Source organism: Triticum aestivum, chromosome 7B (genome assembly GCF_018294505.1).
Source record: "Triticum aestivum cultivar Chinese Spring chromosome 7B, IWGSC CS RefSeq v2.1, whole genome shotgun sequence".
In the NCBI taxonomy this organism is placed as follows: Eukaryota; Viridiplantae; Streptophyta; class Magnoliopsida; order Poales; family Poaceae; genus Triticum; species Triticum aestivum.
Window position 1 is genome coordinate 401,873,369 of NC_057813.1, and position 25,128 is coordinate 401,898,496.

The following is a 25,128-nucleotide window of genomic DNA, read 5'->3' on the forward strand; positions in this document are numbered from 1 at the left end:
TAAGTATGCATAATTTTAACAAAGCCGCCGACACCCATGCCTCATTGGTGTAAGATTAGATGTCGATGACTTATCCTGGTGACAAGCTGCCGTTGGTGGACTCCACGTCTCCCAGGCTGAAGTCGTCTGCGTGGTCATCCCCGTCCTCGGCGCCGCCCTCAAGGTTGTAGTACTCATAGTAGTGGTTGTGCCAGAGCTCACGTTGGCACTCCACCGCTGATTCCTCGATGAACAGGCTCTTCTCTACCTCCTCCTCAGCCACACGCAACTCCTCCTCCCGGTGCTCCTCGATCTCCGCCGCCTCCTACATCTTCAACTCTCGCTCGCCGATCTCATGAGGAAGGAGGTGCTCCATGGCCTCCGTTGCCTTTTCAGACATGGGTTGCATGATGGATTCCGAGGAGGCCTAGAATATCTTGGCGTCGGTGTTCTTGATCTTTGACGTAGATGGCCTCGACCTGGGCCAGGGCGACATCAGTGGCAGGGATGGCTGCTCGAGCGCTCTCAGTGTTTGCAGCCACCATCGCAGTAGCTGTTGCTGACGTCTTGGCCGCTGCAGCTGCCCTGTTGGCTAACGCAGACGGCGTCTCGGCGGATAGGGTTGCGCTCAATGTAGATGCGGTCGCGCTCTTAGCTTAGGCGGCCGCACTCTCGGCGCAGGCAGAGGCGCTCGGGGAGGACGCGGCCATCGTACAGACCCTCATGAAGCATCTCCATGGCGTCATTCTTTGCAAGAAGGGGTTGGGGAATGGGGATCGTGGATTCGGGGGTGACCGACACTTGAGCAGATGAAGCCGGTGAACCTTATGGAGGAAGACATAAATAGACCCATGAATTTTCATCGCAAATGGTTCCTATAACAAACTGTGTGTGACATAGTTGATTATTTGTATTGGCTGTGAAAGACGAATTTGGATTATAGTGGCAACAAATGGTGTTTTAAATAAAATGCACTAATACAATTGTCATGTTAAAATTTGGAAATTATAAGGGTTCATTTGACCTTTTTAAGACATTAAGTGAGTTTCTAGCCATTTAATGGCCGTAATTCAAATTTGAGCCGCATGTACATGCAACAGCAAACCATCATGGGTGGAAAATCATATTTCTGTACTTGTGTGCAAGTTAATTCCATGTGCAGTAAATTGGAAGGAACTTTCAAACATATTGGTGTCATGGCTTGGACACAAACATTGAGTACCATGGCTTTTAAATTCCAAGAACTTCAAAAATGATAGAAGTACATGAAACCTTGCTTGACGTAATGGCATGGCACCAAGATGCTGTGGTAAATAAAATTGGATTGTTTGATGAAATTTTGGACACACTCCCCTCACAAACCGGATCATCTCACTAGAAGACTCATGGTTCCGTATTGGTATTTCCCCGAAGAGGAGAGGATGATGCAGCACAACAACGATAAGTATTTCCCTTAGTTATGAAAACAAGTTTATCAATCCAATAGGAGAACCAAGCAACACTATGTAAATGGTACCAGCACACAAAGAACAAATACTTGCAACGCAACACGTAAGAGGGGTTGTCAATCCCCCGGTATTAAGATAGATTAAATTGTATGAGATTGGATAAATAGATCTAGCGAAAACACAAAATAAAATAAATAAAGAAAATGTGCATCAAGGTATTTTTGGTTTTTTTGAATAATATATCTGAAAACAATATGATAGAAAATAGACTCGGGGGTCGTAGATTTCACTAGTGGCTTCTCTCGAGAAAATAACATACGATGGGTAAACAAATTACTATTGGGTAATTGATCGAAGAGCAAATAATTATGACGATATCCAAGGCAATGATCATGTATATAGGCATCACGTCCAAGATTAGTAGACCGACTCCTGCCTGCATCTACTACTATTACTCCACACATCGACCGCTATCCAGCATGCATCTAGTGTATTAAGTTCATGGAAAAATGGAGTAATGCAATAAGAACAATGACATGATGTAGACAAGATCTATTCATGTAGGAATAGACCCCATCTTTTTATCCTTAATAGCAACGATACATGCATGTCATGTCTCCTTCTGTCACTGAGATTGAGCACCGCAAGATGGAACCCATCACAAAGCACCTCTTCCCATTGCAAGAAAAATCAATCTAGCACTACAAAAAAATACACTTCCGTGATGATACGTGTTTGTCATAGTAGGTCACGTTTTTTGTCATGCATGTACATCCATGATAATTTTATGATAGAATCAAGATAGTCATGCCTGTGCTATCGTAGAAGTGTTCCATGACATTACCAAAATTATCATCACGGAAGTGTCCACTTCCATGACGATAAATCACGCGTCACAGAAGTGCTTTCGTCAAGGGTGACCGACATGTGGCATCCACCATAACGGAACACCGTTAAGATATCGGGACCAGTTTTGGATCCGATAACCCGTTAACAGCCCCGACCAATGGGGATTTTCCACATGTAAAATTATCATTGGCTGGAGGAAACACGTGTCGGCTCACCGTTGGGACAGATGTCATCCACTCATTGGACCAAGGCGCCTATGATACGCCGACACATGGCACGGCCCAATAGAGGCCCATTCCTGTGAAAAGGTCGGCCCTTTTGACTTGGTCAAAAGGTGGCGGGCCGGCCCACGGAAAGCTTGTTAACGGCTTGTTCGCATATAGCCCATTTACAGCTCGCTAACCCAGGGCCCGTTATGGCCTACCCGAATTAGGCCCAGTAGCATCATCTGGGCCGTCCAATATGATTCTAGCCCGTTTTAACTTCGGCCCATGTATGGCCATGACGTCTTTCGGACCATATGAGGCCCTTTGTAACTCTTGGCCCATTAATGGCCCATGGTGAAACTAGCCCGTAATGAACAGTGTATCACTTTATACCCATTAACGGCCCATTATTCCACTGGGCCGTTTCCATCCCATGTTATCTTTCAGCCTTATCAGTCCATTTATTCTTGGGCTCATTTCCAGCATTCGGTTACTTACGGCCCATTACTATCATTTTCTGCTTGTGGGCCAAATTCAGCCCGTGGTTATAGTCGGCTCGTTTGTGGCCTGTTAATACGTTGGGCCGTTTTCATGTCAAAAAACCCCGTTGGCTGTATTCATAGAGTTATCAAATATGGCCTATTAACGGCCCGTTATGGTCCACGAATAGTACGGCCATGATTGGCGAAATGATTATACGCCCCGTAGAAGGCCCATGGATCGTACGGCCCGTAAAAGACAAATGGATCGTATGGCCCGTAGAAGGCCCATGGATCGTACGGCCTGTAGAAGGCCCATGGATCCTATGGCCTGTAGAAGGCCCATGGATCCTATGGCCCGTATAGAAGACCAATGGATCCTATAGCCCGTAGAAGGCCATGGATCATACGGCCCGTAGGAGGCCCATGGTTACAATAGTCCGTGTGTTGCCATGATTATTGTGGCCTAGTTACCAAAAATAGGTTATTGTGGCCACTAGAAAAACACGGAAAAAGAACTACAGTGACTACAAGCAAACAACTAAACAAGACAATAAGGAAATAAATAAGCAAGCAACTAACGCTAGCCTATTACCGCTATTACACATATTACATCCACTAGGCATCAAAGTTCGCCACCAGTGCAAATATAGGGAACAAAGCTGCATATTACATACACTGGCCGTCAAAAGTGGCCACCAGTGCAAATAAACGCGGCAGAAAAACAAGAGGATAACTAAAACAACTTCAGAAGAGCTCAAGAAACGTTATCCTAGGTATCCACCATGCTGGCAATAAGCTTAGCGAGCTTATTAGCTTTGTCTTGTTTGGCGCTAAAATCCTCCGACGCTTGTTGTTGCACCAGAAAGTATGCATCTGAATGCTCCAGGGACTTCCGCAGTCGTTCCGCTTCTTGTCGCAGCACAGCTGATCGATGTCTTTCAGCTTGTAGTTGAGACTCAAGAAACCAAACTGATTCAGACAGTGAGTTTGAATAGCTTGTGCAAGCGGTAGTGGCCAATAACTCGAACACTAAACCAAGACAGGACTTTGGGGTTGTCTCACTGTCTTCAGGATAGTCTTCCTTAGTTGTTTTATCAGCTTTGTTGGAGACCAACAAGAATGTCTCACTATCCTGAACCTTATCTGCATTACTTCCTTTACCATTGCTTAATAAGGCACTCTTCTCCAATATTCTGTCATCATTCTAAAAGAAGAAACAAGCAGACACATAACAGGTTTAGCATGTACTAGTATATGAAACTCATTTCGGTGAACCAGTTCATTAGTAAGGTGGACAGGATTAAACTACCAAGTCTTCTATTGCCAAGTACTATAGAAGCATCAAACAAGCATATATCTATGTCCTATGGTCACTGCATTGTCTTGCCAGATCAAAATAAGACATGGTTCAAATCATATCAGTTCAAACAAAGCAACAGTGAAAGAATACAAAGCATGGGAAACTACACGGCACAACAAGATTTTAGATGGGTACCACGGGTCTACATGTACAATAACACTATTTGCTCTGTTGTGATACTAGTAATGTGCATGATATGAGAAGTCAACTATATACACAGTTGAAATTGAAATCAACAGAGTTATTGATAAGAGCAAACCTGTTAAAGAAACATGCGTGAACATACCTGTTGTGCCATTGGAGTTTCGATTGGATCCTTCAATTTAAAAATAAGTTTGTATGAGTAAATACAGTGATACAAGAGCAAAGCAGTATGCACGATAGCAATGGAATCTTAAATTAGAACAGTTGTTCTTCAGGTTTAGGCACTTGTTCTACATGAACAGAGTACAGTAAGACGCAAGAATATAGTACTTAAAATATAAAATGAGCTCATAGACCTTACCACATTCTTGGTCTGGGACTAGTACAAAACAAGGTGTTCCCAGTCATCGTCCAGTAAATGTGTCTCAGGAGAACATAACGGAATTTGATGAGTTTCTTTGCTGGTGAAGTACGTTTTCTTCAGGTAATTCCGATACTGCCACCAAGCATTCTTGAAGATAGCAGAGGTACTAGCACAGGTTACCTCATCCTGAGTTTCCAAATCGTCCTTCTCTATAGAGAAAAATGGGAAAATTTGTTGTATTATAACCATCATGGAGGTAGGATGTATGGGACAAAGCAAAGTAATTGCCATGAATAACATTACTTACACATAACTCCTGGACAAACACCTGCAACTGGCATTTTCAGTATAATATTTCCAAGATGGGAAGATACGCACATAGGATTTAACAACATCAAATGCGATAGATGCTAAACTACGACTAGTTGGTTGTGCTTCCTCCACAGGAATAGGCGTACTAACTGGTGGAGTTGGGGTTCGCCGTGGTAGTACTGACCCTTTGGGCACTGGAGCTGCCTTACTAACTGCCCTTGTTTGGGAGCTCTGTGGTGGAGATGGTGCTGTGTCAACAGGAACTGGGTTACTATCTGCTGGGGTTGGGGTTAGATTGGGTGAAGCTGGTTCTCTGTCCATTGAAGTAGGGGTACAATCTGCGAGAGTTTGGGTTATGTGTGGTAGGGCTGGTTCTCGTGCATGTACAACCGGGGTGCTATCTCCACCAAGAGGTAGCACTGTTTTATTTAAAGACTGTGTTTTTAGTCTGCTAGATACTGGCATCACCCGCTCCAATTCAAATGGCTGATAAACAGGAAACATAGTTGAATGTACAGACATTGTATGAGAGATAGATGCAATATATAGTGTGGAAAAAAGATGGCATGCAATAGTTGACATGTATATTGTTTAACTAAAATGGATAGCATGACATAAATTCACATATATGATGTCTATCTAAACTGGATAGCATAGCATAACATAATTCAAAGATATGATGAATAACTAAACAGGATCGCATGACATAATTCACCTACATGTTATCTAAGTAATTAGGATCACATGATTTAATTCACATATGTGATTTATATGCTAAACAGAGGGCATTCGATATGATGTCTGAACTAAGAACATGGTGTTGAATATTGTGTATATGATGTCTAAACTATGCAATGCAAGACACCATATGCATGATATGAGCAGTATAATCGTTCCAAGTTAGAGCATACACCTCGGTGGGGGAATAGGACTAGTCATCTGTCTCTGAATCCATCTCGGAGAAGCTATCAGGACCCAACAAGAGATCTGCTTCAACGGGTAGCACTGTCTGCTCTAAAGGCCTTGTTTTCACTCCAGATTTTTCCATCTCCCACCCAAATGGCTGATTCATAGGAAGAGTAGTTTAATGTACAAACATTGTCATCAAATGAAAATGTAATGAAGAAAAGTATGGGAAAGATATCATTCAAATATATGATGCCTGGTTAAACAGGATGGCATTGCACATTTCACATATATTATGGTTGGCTAAAAGACATAAGACTGCATAATTCCCATATATGATATAGAAACTAAACAGGTGGCATTACAGAACATGTCTAAACTAAGAAGATAACATATATGATGTGAAAAGTAGGCACTGCAAGGCAAAATATGCATGATATGACTAACACCATCATGCCAAGGTAGAGCAAACACCTTGGGGGGTAAATAGGAGTGGTCAGCTGCGTCTGAATCCGCCTCAGAACAGATATCTTCCTCTGGATTACAATCTAGAGAGGGGGGAGGGTTTGCCATTGAACCCACCATGGAGTGATGTCTGCATGACATTGTATTGCCGCGCAAAACTCTTCTCTTTTTCTCTACATGTTCAACATGACTATGTACAATATCGACATGCATACAAAAAAATATGGTGAGATTATGTAAGGAGAGCATGTAGAAATTTAGAGTGATGGTAACAACTAGTGGATGGATCCAAAAATAATGATGGCAGGCTGATGATTGCTTTAGTTTAATAAAAAGACAGATGATGATTGCTTTACTATTTGTTTCCCACCCAAGATGAACAACATAGGCATATCCTAGGTGAACCAGATATTAGATAGAGATACTATTTATTGTTGCCTCGATATGTGTCCCACAACTAATTTAGAACTCAAGTTGAACATTAATTTGGACCTGACTTGGAGTCGAAGAGGTGAACAGGACGATAAAGTAGCAGTTAATTTTAAGCAATGCATAACATAAGCAGAAACAAAAAAGTGCGACCTCTCTTGTGGACCTGTGTACTCCTCGGGTTCATCTGCTGAGTCAATGATGGTGATGCCGTTGCGGTGGGTGCCAGTGGCAGGGAAGGAGATCTGAGGCGGTGAAAGATGGTCAGGAATCGTGATGTCTGGTTTGGTGGATGCTTCTGTCGATGGAGCAGCTCACGTGAGGTGGACGACGTCGCGGTAGGAGCAGGATAAACCACAAAAAGTTCCCTTCGACACCTACATGTAACTGAAGTAATTCTGTAAGGGCTCATTTGGCTTGTATGATTCTAAAAATGCAGGGATAGGAAAACACCGGAATAGGATAGGAATGCACATGGTAAACAAAGCATTTGTAAACACTGGATTTCTGTCAACTTGGGTGTTTGGTTCATAGGAATTGGAAGAGCAGAGGAATGCAAAGAAACACGGCCAAAATAAAGTGAAACCATATGAAAGCTTGTACAGTTAGAATGTTATTCTGCCACTAATGCACTTGGTCTTCTTTTCATGCATAGGATTTTGAAAAGTAGGTTTAGGTGGATGTTTTGCTCCATTTTCTTTCAACAAAATGCATGAATAATTGAATAGTAGAGTGCCATAGGAAAATTCCCTATTGCTATGTTTTTTCGTTGAACCAAAATAGCCCTAATGGATCGACATGAATGCATAGTAATAAGTGATGCAACAAGTGTACAACCTCTTTGCCGTAGCCGTGTCGACCTCAGCATCATTGGGTTGGTCGCTGAAGCAGTTGAGGCAGAGGTGGCTGTCAAAGGTATGGAGGAAGATTTGAGGAATCTGTAGACGGCGTCCAGGGCACTGCTCTGTTGTGATGGATCGTTCTGTCGTTGGAGCAACTCCAGTGAGCCGTAAGATGTCAAGGCTGAAGCAGCACAGGACAGACATCGTCAATCTCAAGTGGGATTCTAATAGCATCTCCAATAGATGATGTAAAATAGAAGTAAAATTTAAATCACCAAAAACCACCTGACTACAACAGATGAGGTAAAAATTGTTGACTCTGAACTTAACTGTTGAAACTGAAATTTACTATGAAATATGAATGTTACTGTCGAAACTGGAAGCAATGGTAGCAGAGAGGCACTTGACATGTAGTTTAGGGAGGGCCTGCAGTTCATCTTCAACCTGCACCCTCCCTGAGCCACCAGCCACCACCGGCCGAACCACCGGCCCTAGCGCCGCCTCGCCGCCCCAAAACAAATCCCCACCACCGGTCCGCCGCCGCCCCGGCCAGCCCTCTAGGCCCCCCTCCCCCACCCTAAACCCTAAGATAGATAGTGGGGTACCTCTCCGACGAGCCCCTCTCCACTGCGGGTGGTTCTTCCTTAACTCCGGCGAGCCCCCCCCCCCCCCCCCACCCCTGAAAATCTATTGACCCAAAAGTCGATTTAGTCGATTGAAGTGTAGCTAAATCGGAGCAGAGTAGCAGCACAAGCGAGGGGGAGAGCAGCAGCAGCGCGAGCGAGCGAGCAAGATCCAGAGCAGCAGCAGCTGCGCGAGCGAGCGAGCGAGAGCCGGAGCAGCAGCAGCAGATCCGGCTGGTATGGACGCCGCCATCGAAGGGGCCTCGCACTGGGGGAGAGCCGCCGTGGAGATGTCGCCCGCAGCGCCGGCTTCAAGGTAGCCGCTCCATGGGGGTGCGAGATGGAGCACCGTCGGCGGGAGGTCGAGTTAAGGAGAAGGTGTGATGCGATGAGTGTACAACCTCTTTGGTGGCGCCAAGTAGGCCTTGGCTTCGTCCGAGGAGTCGGTGAGGATGTTACGGTTCCGGTGGAGCAATCGCGATAGACGAGGCGATCGTCCGAGCAGCTCCTTGGAGGTGGAGGACGGGGTGGCTGAACCGGCGGGATGACGAGATGGACAATGGATCCTCATCCGGGGAGGTTTGACAAGGGACGTCGAGCTGTTGCGATGGACGACATCGTCGGGGAAGAGGCTCCGGCTGGGCAGCGCTGAGGTGACGGACAGAGGAGGGTGGGGTTTCGCGGCTGGAGCGGAGAGGTTATGGCGGCCTGGGATTTCGAATGGCGAAAAGGAGGCGATGGGAGGGGGTGAACCATGACTTAGGGACGCGCTTGTCCAAAATGTAGGATGTGTTACAGAAGTACCCCCACCGATTGGAACTAGCAGCCCTTTCGGCCCAGGGTTAGAAGGGGGATTTCGCGTGTCAGGATTTGGCAGCTGGAGAGAGTTTTCGCGTGCGTTGTAGTTTCAGGATAGCAAGGCGCGGGTTGTGAAGGCGCCAGTTTTGGGAGCACGATATCTGAATTTTCGGGATATAACAAGGCGCGGGTTGAATTTTAGGGACAAGCCTAACGCGTAATATTGTACTTGTACGTACCAAGTCAATTCGCACTTCCCTCAACCAAAATAAAACGAAAAAAATAAAACTATTCACACCACACAAAGAGAGAGTCTTGCCCTGTTTTACTATACAAATGCTATGCAAAGCTACTCCCTCCTTCCATCTATATAGCGCCTAATGCGTTTTTTGATGCTAACTTTGACCAAATATTAGAGCAATAATATATGACATGCAACTTACACAAAGTACACCGTTAAATTCGTGTGTGAAAGGAGCTTTCAATATAATTTTCACATTGTGCATGTCATGTACTATTAATCTTGTCAATAGTCAAAGACGGTCTTAAAAAACGCATTATGCCCTATATAGATGGAAGGAGGAAGTATGAATCCATGTTATGTCCATTTAAATTTTTTCGCAGGCTGTATAATGCATGTAACCTACTCATACCAACATTTTAGTGCATTCCAAATGTCTATACTACCGCTGCAATTCAAACTGAATTTGAATTCATTTCTCTATTTCAATAAGAATCTACAATCATGATTGTTGCCAACTTCAACTATCATTCATGTATTACCTTAATAACACACCACATTGATTCCAAATAATAGTACATTTGATGTACTAACTATATATTCATAATCTAAACCATGTTCCAAACATACACCGTGTTTATCACACAAAGTATAGTGCCCCGCCCCCTACATTATGACAAGTATTGTAACGCCCACGATGCGGCTATATCTCCCACGTGTCGAAGCACGACTTAGAGGCATAACCGCATTGTGGTTTTGTCGCAAGAAGGGTCATCTTCGCACAATCCCATGTAATGAACAAGAAAGGGATAAATAGAGTTGGCTTACAATCGCCACTTCACACAATACTTAAGTCATACATCATTCAGAATACACACATAGGTCCGACTACGGACAAATCCAAAAGAAAGAAGACAACACCAAATGCTAGATCCTCGATCGTCCCAACTGGGCTCCACTACTGATCATCCGGAAAAGAAACATAGTAATGACCAAGATCCTCATCGAACTCCCAACTCAGCTCGGTTGCATCACCTGCACTGGTACCATCGGCACTTACAACTATTTGGTAGTATCTGGTGAGTCACGAGGACTCAGCAATCTCAAAAACCCGCGAGATCAAGACTATTTAAGCTTAAGGGTAGGATAAGGTAATAAGGTGGAGTTGCAGTAAGCACTAAGCAAATATGGTGGCTAACATACGCAAATAAGAGCGAGAAGAGAAGCAACGCAACGGTCGTGAAGCTAGAAGTGATCAAGAAGTGATCCTGAAACTACTTACGTTCAACCATAACACAAACCGTGTTCACTTCCCGGACTCCACCGAGAAGAGACCATCACGGCTACACACGCGATTGATGCGTTTTAATTAAGTCAAGTGTCAAGTTCTCTACAACCGGATATTAACAAATTCCCATCTGCCAGATAACCGCGGGCACGGCTCTCGAAAGATTATACCCTGCAGGGGTGTCCCAACTTAACCCATCACAAGATCTCACGATCAGCGAAGGATATTCCTTCTCCCGGAAAGACCTGATCAGTCTCGGAATCCCGGTTACAAGACATTTCGACAATGGTAAAACAAGACCAGCAAGACCGCCCGATGTGCCGACAAATTCCGATAGGAGTCGCACGTATCTCGTTCTCAGGGCACATCGGATGGGCAAGACGTCGGGTTGGCATAGATCCTGGTTGCCCAGGGGGCGCCGGATATCGCCCGGTTCGGACCAACACTTCGAGAAGCACTGGCCCGAGGGGGGGTTAAAATAAAGATGACCCTCGGGTTTATAACTCCCAAGAGAAAATTAGTAGGTTGTTAGGCAAATGTAAAACCAAGGTTGGGCCTTGCTAGAGGAGTTTTATTCAAAGCGAACTGTCAAGGGGTTCCCATAAACCCGACCGCGTAAGGAAGGCAAAATCAAGGAACATAACACCAGTATGACGGAAACTAAGGCGGCAAGAGTGGAACAAAACACCAGGCATAAGGCTGAGTCTTCCACCCTTTATCAGATATATAGATGCATTAATTAAATAAGAGATATTGTGATATCCCAATATAATCATGTTCCAACAAGGAGCAATCTTCAACTTCACCTGCAACTAACAACGCTATAAGAAGGGCTGAGAAAAAGCAGCAACTTAGCCAAACAACGGTTTGCTAGGAAGAGTGAAAAGGTTAGATGCTAACTATGCCACGCTATCACAACTTGCTCCAAGCTAAACTATTTAGAAACGAAGGTTAAAATGCCATCTATCTATGAGTTAAAACTTGAACGACTCCAATATTCTTCCTAGAAAGAAGGACAACGAGTCCTATATTGATGCATTCCAGGACCTTTCCTTTCTAAGTTCCTGCCATGTTAATTGCAGAGTTATTGATTTTGGGACGGAGGGAGTATTATAAAGTTAAAGTTGTTGAAGCTTGTCAGAGTTGAGTAATTATAAATGTTACTTTGGATATGTTTAGTTCCATCTTACTATATAAAGAAAACATCAGCTATGGTATTAAAAACTAAACCCACCAACACGTAGCAGAGCTACATATATTATGAATGTTAATACAAAAACACTTTGAATGAGTACTCGGGTTTTCTTACATATATTTTCAAAAGGCTGCCTCAAGCAATATTACTAAATCAAACCAACCAAAGTATAGTTCTAATTCTAAGTGCAAAATATGAGTGCTCGGTTCTTCCATAAGGCACATCATCTGCAATTAAGTACATTTTGTAATTTCAAAATTATGAGAAAATATTTCATGTTGCAAGACTGGATGATCTCACTGGAGGGTCCTTGCCACTACAACACATGTTACCATACTAATGAACAAACACTTCCTCGTATACATTAGGGGTTTGCAAATGTTACAATCCACTATCTAAAACAGTCTGGACATGAATGTAACTTTTATTGGATGATTCAAAATGCGGTGTTGCATATACAGTAGCTAGTAGCTACTATACTTTAACTAAAGAACATGAATCTGAAAAGCACAAACATATCAGGAAGCATTGGTATAACGGAAAATTGATTTGCAGTCAGTTAAAGGATGACATAAAAGAAAATTTTGGCATCCAGTCCAAGATTGCATATACTTCTAAAGAACATGAATTAAAGCAGTTTATTCATATAGCATGGATCCTTTCGTCTGAAGTAAAGAAGCCCATGAAGTAAGGATCCGGATACCTCGGGGTGGAGTGGAAATGGCGGGGTCGACGGCATCAATTCCGTGCCCTGACCAGGGACTACCATCTCCATCGGGATCTGGGCGACCACTGTGAGCACCACAGATACCTATACAGCAAGATAGGTGGTGAGCTGGCCCGACAAAAATGTAACCACAAGAAAACAATTTACCACCTTGAGAATAAATTTAGGAAGAACCGAGAAGAATGAAAACCAGCAACAATGAGCATTGCAAGGAAAAACATACATGGATTGAACTCTCCCTCAAAATAATGCATGAAGTTAATAACATGTGCATCATTCAAGCTATCTATTTTCCAGATTGTTTAGGATATTCTGTTAGCAAAGAATTATGTGAATAATAGAGAAAAGGATATGCTATATCAATGAAGAGACTATATCAGGATGGAAAGGTAGAGACTATATCAGGATGGAAAGGTAGAGACTATATCAGGATGGAAATGTATCAAGGAATTAATCAAAAAAAGTTAAATGATCAAACCTCTGATATAACTCTTTTTCGCACTTTTTCGTTAGATATTATGATCCCAAAGTCTCCATCCACAGACTAATTCAGTATAATCTCTGTGTCAGCTACAATTATACACGGTCTAACCAGGATACAAACCTAGACAACAACACAAAATAAATATACTAAAAGACTAAATTAATGGGGATAACTAAGGCATTGAAAAACTAAAGCTGAACAATAATTATAATGTGTGTGTGTGTGTGTGTGAAAATTCCAGAAAAGCATATGGAAAAGTATAAAAGTCAGAAGATGTATTTTCTGTCTAGGAAGAAACATTTAATACACAGGAAATTATCAAATTTTAAATAAGTTAGGCCCATCTTAGTATAAGAAAGGGTGACACGAAAAGAAGGCAAAAGGTGTACCTGCGGTTTTCTCTAGTGCACGGGCCACTTGATTTAGAGATATCCTCTCTATAGTACTTGTTCACAGTCTGGCCTGGTAAGAAACCAGGGTGGAAAACTAAAGGTTTGTGGGCTATTTGTCGCCTGCCCGCCACCACCAAATCAGGGGAAGACCCCGCAGCCGCCGCAAATCGCTGGGCCACAGGGGGCGGTGAAGGGTGAAAGCTCCGACAGTGGCCATCGCACGATAAATAAAGGCAGAAAAAAACTCAAATTAGCGGATCTTCATACCCACTGCTATAGATTCAAATAACACTATCAGAAAGCAAGGATGTAGCTTTACAGGACCAACCAGTAGCTAAGAAACCAGGGGCTAAACAATTATCTTGTCTAAGAGCTAGTACATACTATAGAATGAATATTGCAGCAAGAATTGCTAGCACAGTTGACCAGTCCAACCAAATTAATACCATACTACAATATTTGATAAAAACTAATGCACATGTATATGCATGATTACTAAAGATGGCAAGCTTTTGTTTAGTTTACGGGAAATAGTTCGCTAAAGGTCATTCATACTGCCCATTCATATTTTAAGTTTAGAACATGTCGGACCTACATAACATACAAGAAGCGGATCATGACTAACTTTATATGTATATATGAATACTCTACAGTTATTGTAAGAATAAGATTATGCAAATTGCTCGAGCTAAATGATCCAAATAGGTGAAGTATGAGTGGCACAATGGATCAAATCACCAGTACATAATATCTTTATAGATGTTGCTTTCTGAACAGATTGTGACTAATGGGTCTAACTGTCATAACCAATGGGATATGGTCCTGCACGGTAGCATATGATTTTTAGCCCATGGTTAGGAAAAAACATCGTTAACCATGAGAAAAGGAGATGGGCATGTTACCCCGTGTCAAAGTCCTATCGGACTGAACCTTTCGCTTCTTAGCATAGTGGTGTTTCTCTTGATATTTGATAACAGAAAAGTGGAAAACAAGCATCAGTAAAGATCGGATGGTACATGAACTTGCATTGTGTTGTGCTAAAGTGTCAAGGCAGCGAGGATGGTAAACTGATATACCTCTTTTGTTGCTGATGTGCAATGGTTTACGACTGCTTGTCGCTCTCACATCATGGTTAGCTCGAATGATTGTTCTTTCTGTAGAATGGCAACAACAACAACAATAACAACAACAACAACAACAACAACAACAACAACAACAACAACAACAACAAAGCCTTCAGTCCCAAACAAGTTGGGGTAGGTTAGAGGTGAAACCCATAAGATCTCGCAACCAACTCATGGCTCTGGCACATGGATAGCAAACTTCCATGCACCCCTGTCCATAGCTAGCTCTTTGTCGATACTCCAATCCTTCAGGTCTCTCTTAACGGACTCCTCCCATGTCAAATTCGATCGACCCCGCCCTCTCTTGACATTCTCCGCACGCTTTAGCCGCCCGCTATGCACTAGAGCTTCTGGAGGCCTGCGCTGAATATGCCCAAACCATCTCAGACGATGTTGGACAAGCTTCTCCTCAATTGGTGCTACCCCAACTCTATCTCGTATATCATCATTTCATACTCGATCCTTCCTCGTGTGGCCACACATCCATCTCAACATACGCATCTCTGCCACACCTAACTGTTGAACATGTCGCATTTTAGTCGGCCAACACTCCGCGCCATACAACATTGCAAGTCGAACCGCCGTCCTGTAGAACTTGCCTTTTAGCTTTTGTGGCACTCTCTTGTCATAGAGAATGCCAGAAGCTTGGCGCCACTTCATCCATCCGGCTTTGATTCGATGGTTCACATCTTCATCAATACCCCCATCCTCCTGCAACATTGACCCCAAATACCGAAAGGTGTCCTTCCGAGGTACCACCTGGCCATCAAGGCTAACCTCCTCCTCCTCACACCTAGAAGTACTGAAACCGCACATCATGTACTCGGTTTTAGTTCTACTAAGCCTAAACCCTTTCGATTCCAAGGTTTGTCTCCATAACTCTAACTTCCTATTTACCCCCGTCCGACTATCGTCAACTAGCACCACATCATCCGCAAAGAGCATACACCATGGGATATCTCCTTGTATATCCCTTGTGACCTCATCCATCACCAATGCAAAAAGATAAGGGCTCAAAGTTGACCCCTGATGCGCTCCTATCTTAATCGGGAAGTCATCGGTGTCGACATCCCTTGTTCGAACACTTGTCACAACATTATTGTACATGTCCTTGATGAGGGTAATGTACTTTGCTGGAACTTTGTGTTTCTCCAAGGCCCACCACATGACATTCCGCGGTATCTTATCATAGGCCTTCTCCAAGTCAATGAACACCATATGCAAGTCCTTTTGCTCCCTATATCTTTCCATAAGTTGTCGTACCAAGAAAATGGCTTCCATGGTCGACCTCCCAGGCATGAAACCAAACTGATTTTTGGTCACGCTTGTCATTCTTCTTAAGCGGTGCTCAATGACTCTCTCCCATAGCTTCATTGTATGGCTCATCAGCTTAATTCCACGGTAATTAGTACAACTCTGAACATCCCCCTTGTTCTTGAAGATTGGTACTAATATACTCCATCGTCATTTTTCTGGCATCTTGTTTGCCCGAAAAATGAGGTTGAAAAGCTTGATTAGCCATACTATCGCTATGTCCCCGAGCCCTTTCCACACCTCAATGGGGATACACTCAGGGCCCATCACCTTGCCTCCTTTCTGTAGAATGGCAGCTTCCTAAAAAGCTAAATGCAAGACAGTTAGATGGGCATTACAACTCTCATCATTGTTACAAGAGCATGCAGAATGGTTTAAATAACTGCATGTTTACATCTACGGTGCAGGATCAACGCTTTTAGCACAGAGAATAATTACATCTGACATAGAATGTGCACTTAGTGGGCCGGCAGGTGACATGATCGCACTGCAGGAGAGTACAATGTAATTTTACCTTCACTGTCGGTGACACATATCGGATTGTCGTCCGTTGACCCTCTCATGATGTGGTTGCTTCCAGTGCTCTAGGAGAAACAAAGTTGCATTAATAGTGATTTGGCAAAATGTATGTTGACCGGGAACAGCAAAGTTTACATCATATAAAAGATGATGTTGAACCCATATGGTGTGAGAACCTGAATTCTGTACATCAAGCAGTAATATTATTATTACCACTCTTTTCACAAACAAATAGTAGCAAGCATAGCAGTAATAGGCACGTTCATACATCCGATCAATAACAACATCATGCCCAGGCGTATCACTACTCTTGTGCCAATGGCATACCAGCAGGAAAGTGTCAGTACATGGTTTATTAGCATGATATGAAAACATAAAGCCATAAATAGTCAAGAAGAGGGGGTGGGGCGGGGATTGTGAAGCGAGTTTGCTCGGGGACTGGAGTTTGGATGTCGCAAGGATGAAGAAAACCTCTACTGTCGACCAAATGGGAGCGGCCGGTGTTCTCAATGCCCATGTACTTTGCCTAACTTCCATGGCGTAGATGTAGAAGAGACTAAGAGAGGAGACACAGATGGGAGAGGATATCTTACCTATCTCGGTCGAAGATCAGCACGGACGAGCGGTTGCCAGTCTTGTCCCTCGATCGACCTGACTGATCCAGGCGCACCATGGCCGAGAGCGTCAATTCAAGCCGCCGCGCCATGGAAACTGGAAACGGGAACCGTAAAATGTGGTGACAGAGCTGAATGATACAATAAATGCATATGCATATATGAAACAAAAATAGATGCTCGATTAGCGCATATTCAGAACATGGAACGGGGAAGAGCATCATGATGCTTCCCATTCATTGATATAACACAAATAAACAAAAAGATAGATGTCAGTCAGTGGTGATCTTACCCGGACTGCATGATACACTACCTCATTATTATGGTGCTAAGCTGATTTCCATGCAATGTTCTCAGTTCTTATAATCCTCTAATCTTCAAGTTAAAAAATCATGCATACATAGTACCCATGTGAGCAACTGTCTAGCAAGATTTAATATAATAACTTGCCACCATTGAGAGTGTGTGACTCTGTTCTGGTTTCTACAACTCTGTTCACCCAGTAGTCTGATGCTAAGTTGATTTTTATGACTCCGTTCACCTAGAATTAGGGGAGAAATGGCATGTCAGATCAGAAGATACTAATACAAATATAATAGTATAACTGGATCTGGAAGAGAGAAAGATACCTCTGGGAGCGGTGCAGTACGTGCAAGATGTCGTGGTCAGATTCATTGAAGAAGAAAACAGATTGAAGACCTAGGAAAGGATAGAATAGTCAGGCAAAAGAGAAAGGGGAGATCAACGACGACCAAATAAGCGGCGCAGGGAGAAAGTCAAGAGAAGAAGAGCTCACCGAAGAAGAAGGTATAGTGTTTGGTCCCTGCAGCAGGCTAAAAGAAAAGGACCGGGTAGAAATGCCTTCGTTGGCGAGAAGGCTGCCGGCCCAAAGAAGAATGGACCTCCATGTGTTATCTTGATTATTTAATGAACCGCACAAATTGATAACTGACTGTAAATTGATCATCGCCAATTCCTAAAAATATCAGGAAATGCACAAAAATCAAAATAGTCATATAGCACTTAGTGAAAGTATTTCCAGCCGCAAACGAAAGCCTTGCAAATCCCTATAAATTCATTTTGCCAGTAACGATAGTTTCCTAATTTGATTTGTAGGGTTTATTTAATTTCCAGAATGTATATTCTTTTATTTGATATCGTTTCAACCAACCCATATAAAGTTCATACATTAGCATCACATGATATGGACATAAATGATTAAAAATATGAACTATACTTTGTTTTCTTCTGAAGCTCTATATTTGTTCATACATCAGCATTAGTGCTAGCAAACATTAAGCAAACAAAGAACGACCTTAAATTTATTGAAACAACATTTTACTCATGAACCAGACTAAATGGTACGGCATATGATATATAGCTCCAATTAATGGATTTATAGTATGAAGGCAAAATTTTATTATAATATGAATCTGATGCATGCCCATAAAGCTACACAATCTACATTTACATGTCAGCTTCTTGTGCAATCTGAGCAGAGACATAAAAACAAGTTGGGGGAGATAAATATGGATCAGCAAACCGACAACAACATATAATGTTGCTGCATGGAGTATAAATGACTACAGTTTTAGATGGTTAAAAAATAGAGCATACATAGATCCTTATAGTACGGGAAACATCAAGGCAACTCTAATAACAATGTAGAAATTAACTTCAGTACTAAGTACTAACACGATGATTTTGTATGTAAGCAGTCAACCACAAATTCTGTGGTACTTGCCAAACTATGAAATCATATGAGCAGCTGCATCTTGATGCCATAAGGCGAAAAATAAAATAATTCTGAAGCCACGAAATATACACACACAATCAGGAGCCTGCAAGAGTAGGTTTCACCTTATTACATAAAAGCCACGAATTACTAATACAAATTGTGTGCAAATGCAAGATATTTAAATGCAGTATAGGGAATGAATTGCTTCATAAATGAGTAGTGCTAGGAACAGGAGACTGCAGAGATATACCGTTTTCTAGAGCTCATCAGTTTTGGACTGGAAAGAGTGACACGATCTGATAATAAGGATCTGAAGTTCTGAATCCACAAGTTGGCATAGCAGACTTCTCCGAGCACTGAATTCGGCAAGTGTTCAGGTAAAAGGAAATCCACTCGCGATGTCTATTTCTGTAAGAACAAAACCTGCATCGTTCTAAAATGACTGGTATACAGAGGGTAACCAAACAAAACATGCACAGATAGGACAAAGAAACGACCTGAAAACAGTACATGTACATATGAATTGAATTACACTTGGCATCCTAGAGCTAACGTGTGAAAACAATGAAAAGACCTGAAAGCGGGAATGCAGCAAATGCAAAAGCATATAAGAATGAAGGGCTAATTAGTGATGTAAAATCCTAGTTTTTTGGCAAAAAAGCTCAATTATTTCTAGTCTCCTAACTCTGGAGCTACACATTTGCAGTTGTTTCAATTTGTCTGCAATAGTCTAGCAAAGTACTGCATACAAGGCCAGAGGACTAAAATATCAAAAGCCTGCTGCACATTTCATTTGTCAAGGACAGTGCACAAGCAATAAAACAAGAAACTATCCGGCACAAGTGGGCTAACTAATGAGTACACTACTACACATTGTCAGGTAGAACTGCCATCAGTGTTGCTGCTGCACTAAACAACAATACAGAATCACCCACCATTGCAGTATGTGTTTAACAAATATAGCAAGCTGGAAGAGTGTCGAACCTCATACAATACTCAGTTTAAAAATTTAACAGGACAAGGAAGATTAAGTGAAAATGATAAAAAAAAAGGAATAGACCTGTACACTTTGATATTGATAGTGTGGATATCACAACAGGACAACATCACATTATTTGCTTCTAACCGAAGTACAACAAGCAAAGCAAATACAAAGGTTGGATCTGACTATTATAGAAACAAATTTATACACAACTGAGCTAGCATATATAACTTTGCTCGGTGTATCCAGATTAAAAATCGATTAACTGAATATATTGGTCTGGGGTACTAAGGCTACATATTTCCTAACCAACAAGCCTACCCACATGTGGTCACCCGTAACATTTATTTACACAGGGTCCTTGCTTCAATAATGTCAATCTACAACCACAAGCATTCACAATACTGAAAGGGGAATAAAATGTGCCCCCCATCAGGAGCTAGATATGCAAAAATGCACATAATAATTAGCATTAATCCAAGCAGAGAACATCACAAAGAGAACAGAGCCATAGAAAAGAAGCATGCAAAGTAAAATACCAGGATGACTCCAGAGATGGAGCGCTGATGGCAGCAGAGATCTGGGCATAATCTGGATCAGGAAGACAACAACAGAAAGATGAGTGAGCAGGCTGAGGTGTACCAAAACAAAGTTAGGGATAAAAACATGAAAAAGAGAATAAAAAAGGGCGCGCTCACTCACATCTAATACACAGTGAATATTCAAGTAGCAAGGTATTCATAGTAACCCCATTACTTATAATAAAAAACAGAGCAAAAAAAAAACCTTGCATCCATCATGCACCTTGAATTCTGAAAGTAGTAATGATGTTAACCATGATACCTAAGAATAAAGCAATCATAGTATTGCCGAGAGGAGAGCATTTAGCATGGGCAAGCATGAGCACATATAACACACTGGTTCACCTGCCAGTACTTTTCATTATCTTGTAGAATGGATGGAACAAGCAAAGAAAGGCCACCAAAATACACATATGCATACATCACTGCCATGGGGGATACTCATCCACCACCACCCAGAAAAATTCCTTACTTACAGCAGCTTGGTGGTGACGTGTGACGAACGACCCCGCCTCTGCCATCCTCCAAGTCAGAGGCGATGAACAACCAGCTCGCTGGCGAACCGTCGTCGACACCGGCACATGGTCTTCCCCGTCTCCCTCTCCCTCCCCCTGTTGTTGCGTCTTCGTTCTTCAGCAGGCCCGAGCTGCTGCCAGGCCAATCACATCTGAACAATAGTAACCGAAACTGAAAATGGCACCAACGAATCTGAGACGCAACAGAAATGACCCCAAAGCATGCCTTAATTACCTTTAATTTTGGGATCCAGCAGCTCTGCAGGGTTGCACCTCTGACCCTCGGGATCCAGTTCTCGAGCGGATGAACACACACACAGAGAGTAAATGGGAGGAGGCTCGTCCCCGCTCCTCCCCTCTGCTGCTACAAAAGAAGAAAGAGATTAGAAAGAGATAGAGAGGATGAGGGGGAGGAGGAGGAAGGAGGGGCAGGGGATGAACTGACCAGAGGCAGAGAGGAGGGGCAGCCCCATGGCCACCGGTGACGAACACCCGAAACCCTAACCACGGGGCAGGGTCACGGGTGAGCGGCGGCCGTGAGCGGCGAATCCGGCAGGAGGAGAGGACGCAGCGGAGAGAGGCAAGCTCGGCGTTGTGCTGCGCGGTGGCGGAGATGTCGGGGCTCGCCGGAAACAGGTGGCGTACGTGGAGCAGACGCGTGAGAGAGAGGGAGGGCTGGGGGGCTCTGTTGCGGCGCATCTGGCCGCTACCGGAGCAGTGGATGGATGCCGACGGCGTGGTTCGAGGTGGCGGGGGGCGGCGGCAGCGACGGCGGCGATATGGGCGGGAGGAGAGGAGGCGCGCGGGAGGGAAGGGGAGGGGAGGGGAACGAGAGAGAGGGAGGGAGAGGTGGCACGTGGGAGGAGAGAGGACGAGGCGGCTAGGGTTCACCATGGGCGTTTATACGCATATGGGTGAAATGACAAGAATGCCCTCGGCGGGGCAGGCTATTTACGCGCGGTGGCACGACCGGGGCGCAAACAGTTCATTGCAACGGTCTTAGTTTTGATTCGACGGCAGAGATCGATCGGGAGCGAGATCTGACAGCCGAAATCACATGAGGAAACAGATCCGACGGCCAAGAGTCAATAAACTCTGAGAGAGCTTGATGGGTGCTTCGTTTCTTCTTCGGATTTTCCCCGAAAAAAGAATCACTTTTAAGCCGGTTGCTTTGAGATCTCAAACTATTTATTTTTTGAAGATCCAGTGCTGCTGGCATTTCCTAAACTAAGCAGAAAGCAATGCGAAAACAAATACATGGTGAAGATCTCATACCACTGAAATTGTTAATATTTGCTACAAAGTAAAATGGGAGGGGAATTGCTTCGTCTTTGGATGTTAATTTACATTTTACATTGAGGAGAAATTAGCAGCTAAGAGTTCTTCCGATAAAATTGTAAAAAAAAGGGATCTTATTGGCAGCCGTAGAAGCCAATTAGACTGGCTAGACTGCTACTGGAGTACTTGATTCAACTTGGGCATTCAGCGATGCTCGGATGGCAGCTGACGATTGCCATTCGTTGGATTACTATGCTCGATCAATTTCTCAAGGTTTGTACATTATTCTACTTTGTTTGATGTGCATTCATTTTGCCTCGTATGTAGTTCATATTGGAATCATAGTGGGAAGTAACTTATACTAGTGTCATGCATATGACACTAGTCTAAGTTACTACCTTCATAGTGCAAAGTAACATAGTAGTAGTGTCATAGAGGACTTAATTAATTAGCTTGTAGACTCATCTTATCTCGGAAAGCGTTATGTTACAGTAACATACTTCCTCCGTCCGAAAATACTTGTCATTAAAATGAATAAAAATGAATGCATCTACAACTAAAATACATCTAGATACATCTATTTCAATGACAAGTATTTCCGGACGGAAGGAGTATTATGTTACCACCTCTCATTAACTACATGCCACATAAGCAAAAAATTCTCGGAGTGCACTATATTACTTGCTAAGTTACTCCCACTATGACTAGCCTTAGGGACGGAGGTGTTGGCTCTTTTGCCAACACCTCCATGGTCAAATCCTGTCTCCTACGGCTGAAGTTGAATTATTTTTTTTTGCGTGTATTTCGAAATGTGAAGCCAGTCTCCACATCTTTCCGGTGAAACTGAAAACGTCACAACAAAACCCCTGCATCTCCTTATGGAAAAAAAATATCTGTGACATGCGTAGAATTATTTTTTTCATAAACTCTTGACACATACCTCCCATGATGTAAGACGTTTCTTAACACAACTGTAGTGTCAAAAAAAATCTTATATAATGGGACTGAGGAAGTACTAATACATATGGCGTGCACATTATTAGAACATACGTCCTCCGTCCCAAAATAAATGTCAAATTTATACTAGGCACAACGCAATAACAAATGAGTGAAAATTAAACATAGGAAGTCGTCATTATGACATTATTTTAACATTTTACATCCAAAATACAACAGGATCTGCAAACAAGAACGTCGGAGTGGTTGCTTCGGGCACTTTGTAGTATTGCACTCGACAGCTGCCGCCAGTGGTCGGGTCTCCGTTCATGTCATGGCTGAGAGAGAATGTGGTCAAACGATAAAGACAGCGGCCAGGTCGGGGCATGACTCCCTCTTCCTTGAGCTCCTGATCAGCACTGTCGCCCTCAATGGAGACGCACTCTATCAGGCAGAATTTGCTCCGGCGCCCCATGTAGACGAGGGTGGCGCTTACATGCCTCTCGGCTGGGTCCTCACTGAGCAGTTTCATCTTGCCGAGCTTCGACTTAGGGGTGTGGCCAGTGTCGGAGCTGGGCATGTAGCAGAAGTAGAGTTGTCCGAAGGTGTCTGGATCTTTGGAGAGCCCGACAAAGGCGCCCAGGAGAGGGTCAAAGTGGCCGCGGCCGTGGAAGGGCAGCGCCCATTTGCCTACTTGTTTCCATGAAAGCTTTACCGTGTCAAAGGCAAACGTGTCCGCAATAGCTTTCTTCGTGGTGCTCACCAGGAAGGACTGGCTGTAGGGGTTCAATGCGTAGGAGGTGACGTTGCGAACCTTGAACGGCTGCTTCGTGAGAACTTCCCACGACCACCTCACTCTGCCAGATCGATCCGGCGGCACGGGGCTGAGCAGATCCAAGGAGAGTATCTCGAAGGAGTGTTTGCTTAGAGTGAATAGCTTATTGTCGACGGCGAGATAGATGGGATTAATCGGATTTTTCCACCGAGGGCAAAGGGTAATCGTATTTTCCAACCGAGGGCCAAACGTGATAGCCCGCGAGCGGACGTCCAAGGTGAGGATACAGCTCCCGGATAACAAGCTGTTGCAAGAGGTAGACCTGGGATGCATCGACAAGATGTTGGTGCCAAAGGCTGACGCGAAGTACTCCGGCGACCCATGCGGCGCCTGTAATCGGAAGAAAGGCCGAGGCAAGCGCCTCACAGCGGATTGGCGACGAGAGCCAGGCGATGAGTCTACCTTGCGGATGCTATACCCGAGCGACCAGTCATCAAAGACAAGGTAAAGGTGATGCCGCCGACGCTTTCGCTCACGGCCGCCGACGCGCTGACCGGACCGCCGCTTTGAAATCCTAGTTCCTCGCCTCGCAAGATACTTAGAAAACAAAAAACCCATCTCCTTCCACCTTGCTCTAATTCCTTAGAAAAGTGTTGCAGTTGCCCTTGATACCTGTAATTCGAATTCAAATCGGAATCCAATGTCAAATGGAAATCAATTAGGACCCATCCTGAAATCTGAATCGAGGACAACAAAAGGAAACATAAAAAGATGAAACAACAGGTACGCACCTACAAGTCGAAGATGGTGCGGCGGCGACTGAAATCAGGGTAGGCTTAGCAGTTGATTGTGTTGGGAGAATGGGGCGGGGACGGCGGCGCCGGCGATACAGGCTGGGGGCGAAGGGTTATAAAGGAAACCCTAAACAAACCCTAGGAAGCTGCCGGTGGCCGGTGTGGACCTCGTGGGCTGTAATAGCAAGGAAAATTGTCCGGGAACTCATGGATAGCCACGCGCGTGCTTTGGGCCGGCCGATTGCGGGGCGGGACGGTGCTGTTTTATTTTCTTTCTTGAGTTTTTTGTTATTTGTTTTTCTTTTTGTTTATTTAATTCATTTAAACTATACTCCCTCTATACCATAATGTAAGACTATAAAAATATAAAAAAATCATGTTCCAAACTCTAAAATTTTGTTGAATTCAAAAATTGTTCTTGAAT

General features: G+C 43.6%; 1 protein-coding gene and 1 long non-coding RNA gene across 14 annotated transcripts; both read right to left on the bottom strand.

Moving 5' to 3' along the window:
- Nucleotides 1-10,435: 10,435 nt before the first annotated feature.
- LOC123160440 (uncharacterized) lies at nt 10,436-22,633 on the bottom strand. Of its 13 annotated transcripts, none has more exons than XR_006480214.1 (14): nt 21,367-22,633; nt 21,157-21,282; nt 20,883-21,073; nt 19,094-20,416; nt 17,902-18,081; nt 17,735-17,804; nt 17,398-17,646; nt 17,085-17,202; nt 16,487-16,556; nt 14,611-14,688; nt 13,532-14,493; nt 13,137-13,262; nt 12,635-12,742; nt 10,436-10,483 (listed from the first exon to the last, which is right to left on the bottom strand). It is a non-coding gene; the product is annotated as an uncharacterized lncRNA (long non-coding RNA). The 13 variants fall into 13 exon arrangements; XR_006480215.1 differs by lacking the exon at nt 10,436-10,483 and adding an exon at nt 11,129-12,158; XR_006480213.1 differs by lacking the exon at nt 10,436-10,483 and adding an exon at nt 11,129-12,431.
- A 675-nt stretch (nt 22,634-23,308) lies between these two features.
- Nucleotides 23,309-24,869, bottom strand: LOC123159252 (uncharacterized). Its single transcript, XM_044577077.1, has 2 exons — nt 24,702-24,869; nt 23,309-24,582 (listed from the first exon to the last, which is right to left on the bottom strand). The coding sequence occupies exon 2, from the start codon at nt 24,526-24,528 to the stop codon at nt 23,356-23,358; it is 1,173 nt and encodes a 390-aa protein (XP_044433012.1). The 5' UTR covers nt 24,529-24,582; nt 24,702-24,869; the 3' UTR covers nt 23,309-23,355.
- Nucleotides 24,870-25,128: the final 259 nt, after the last annotated feature.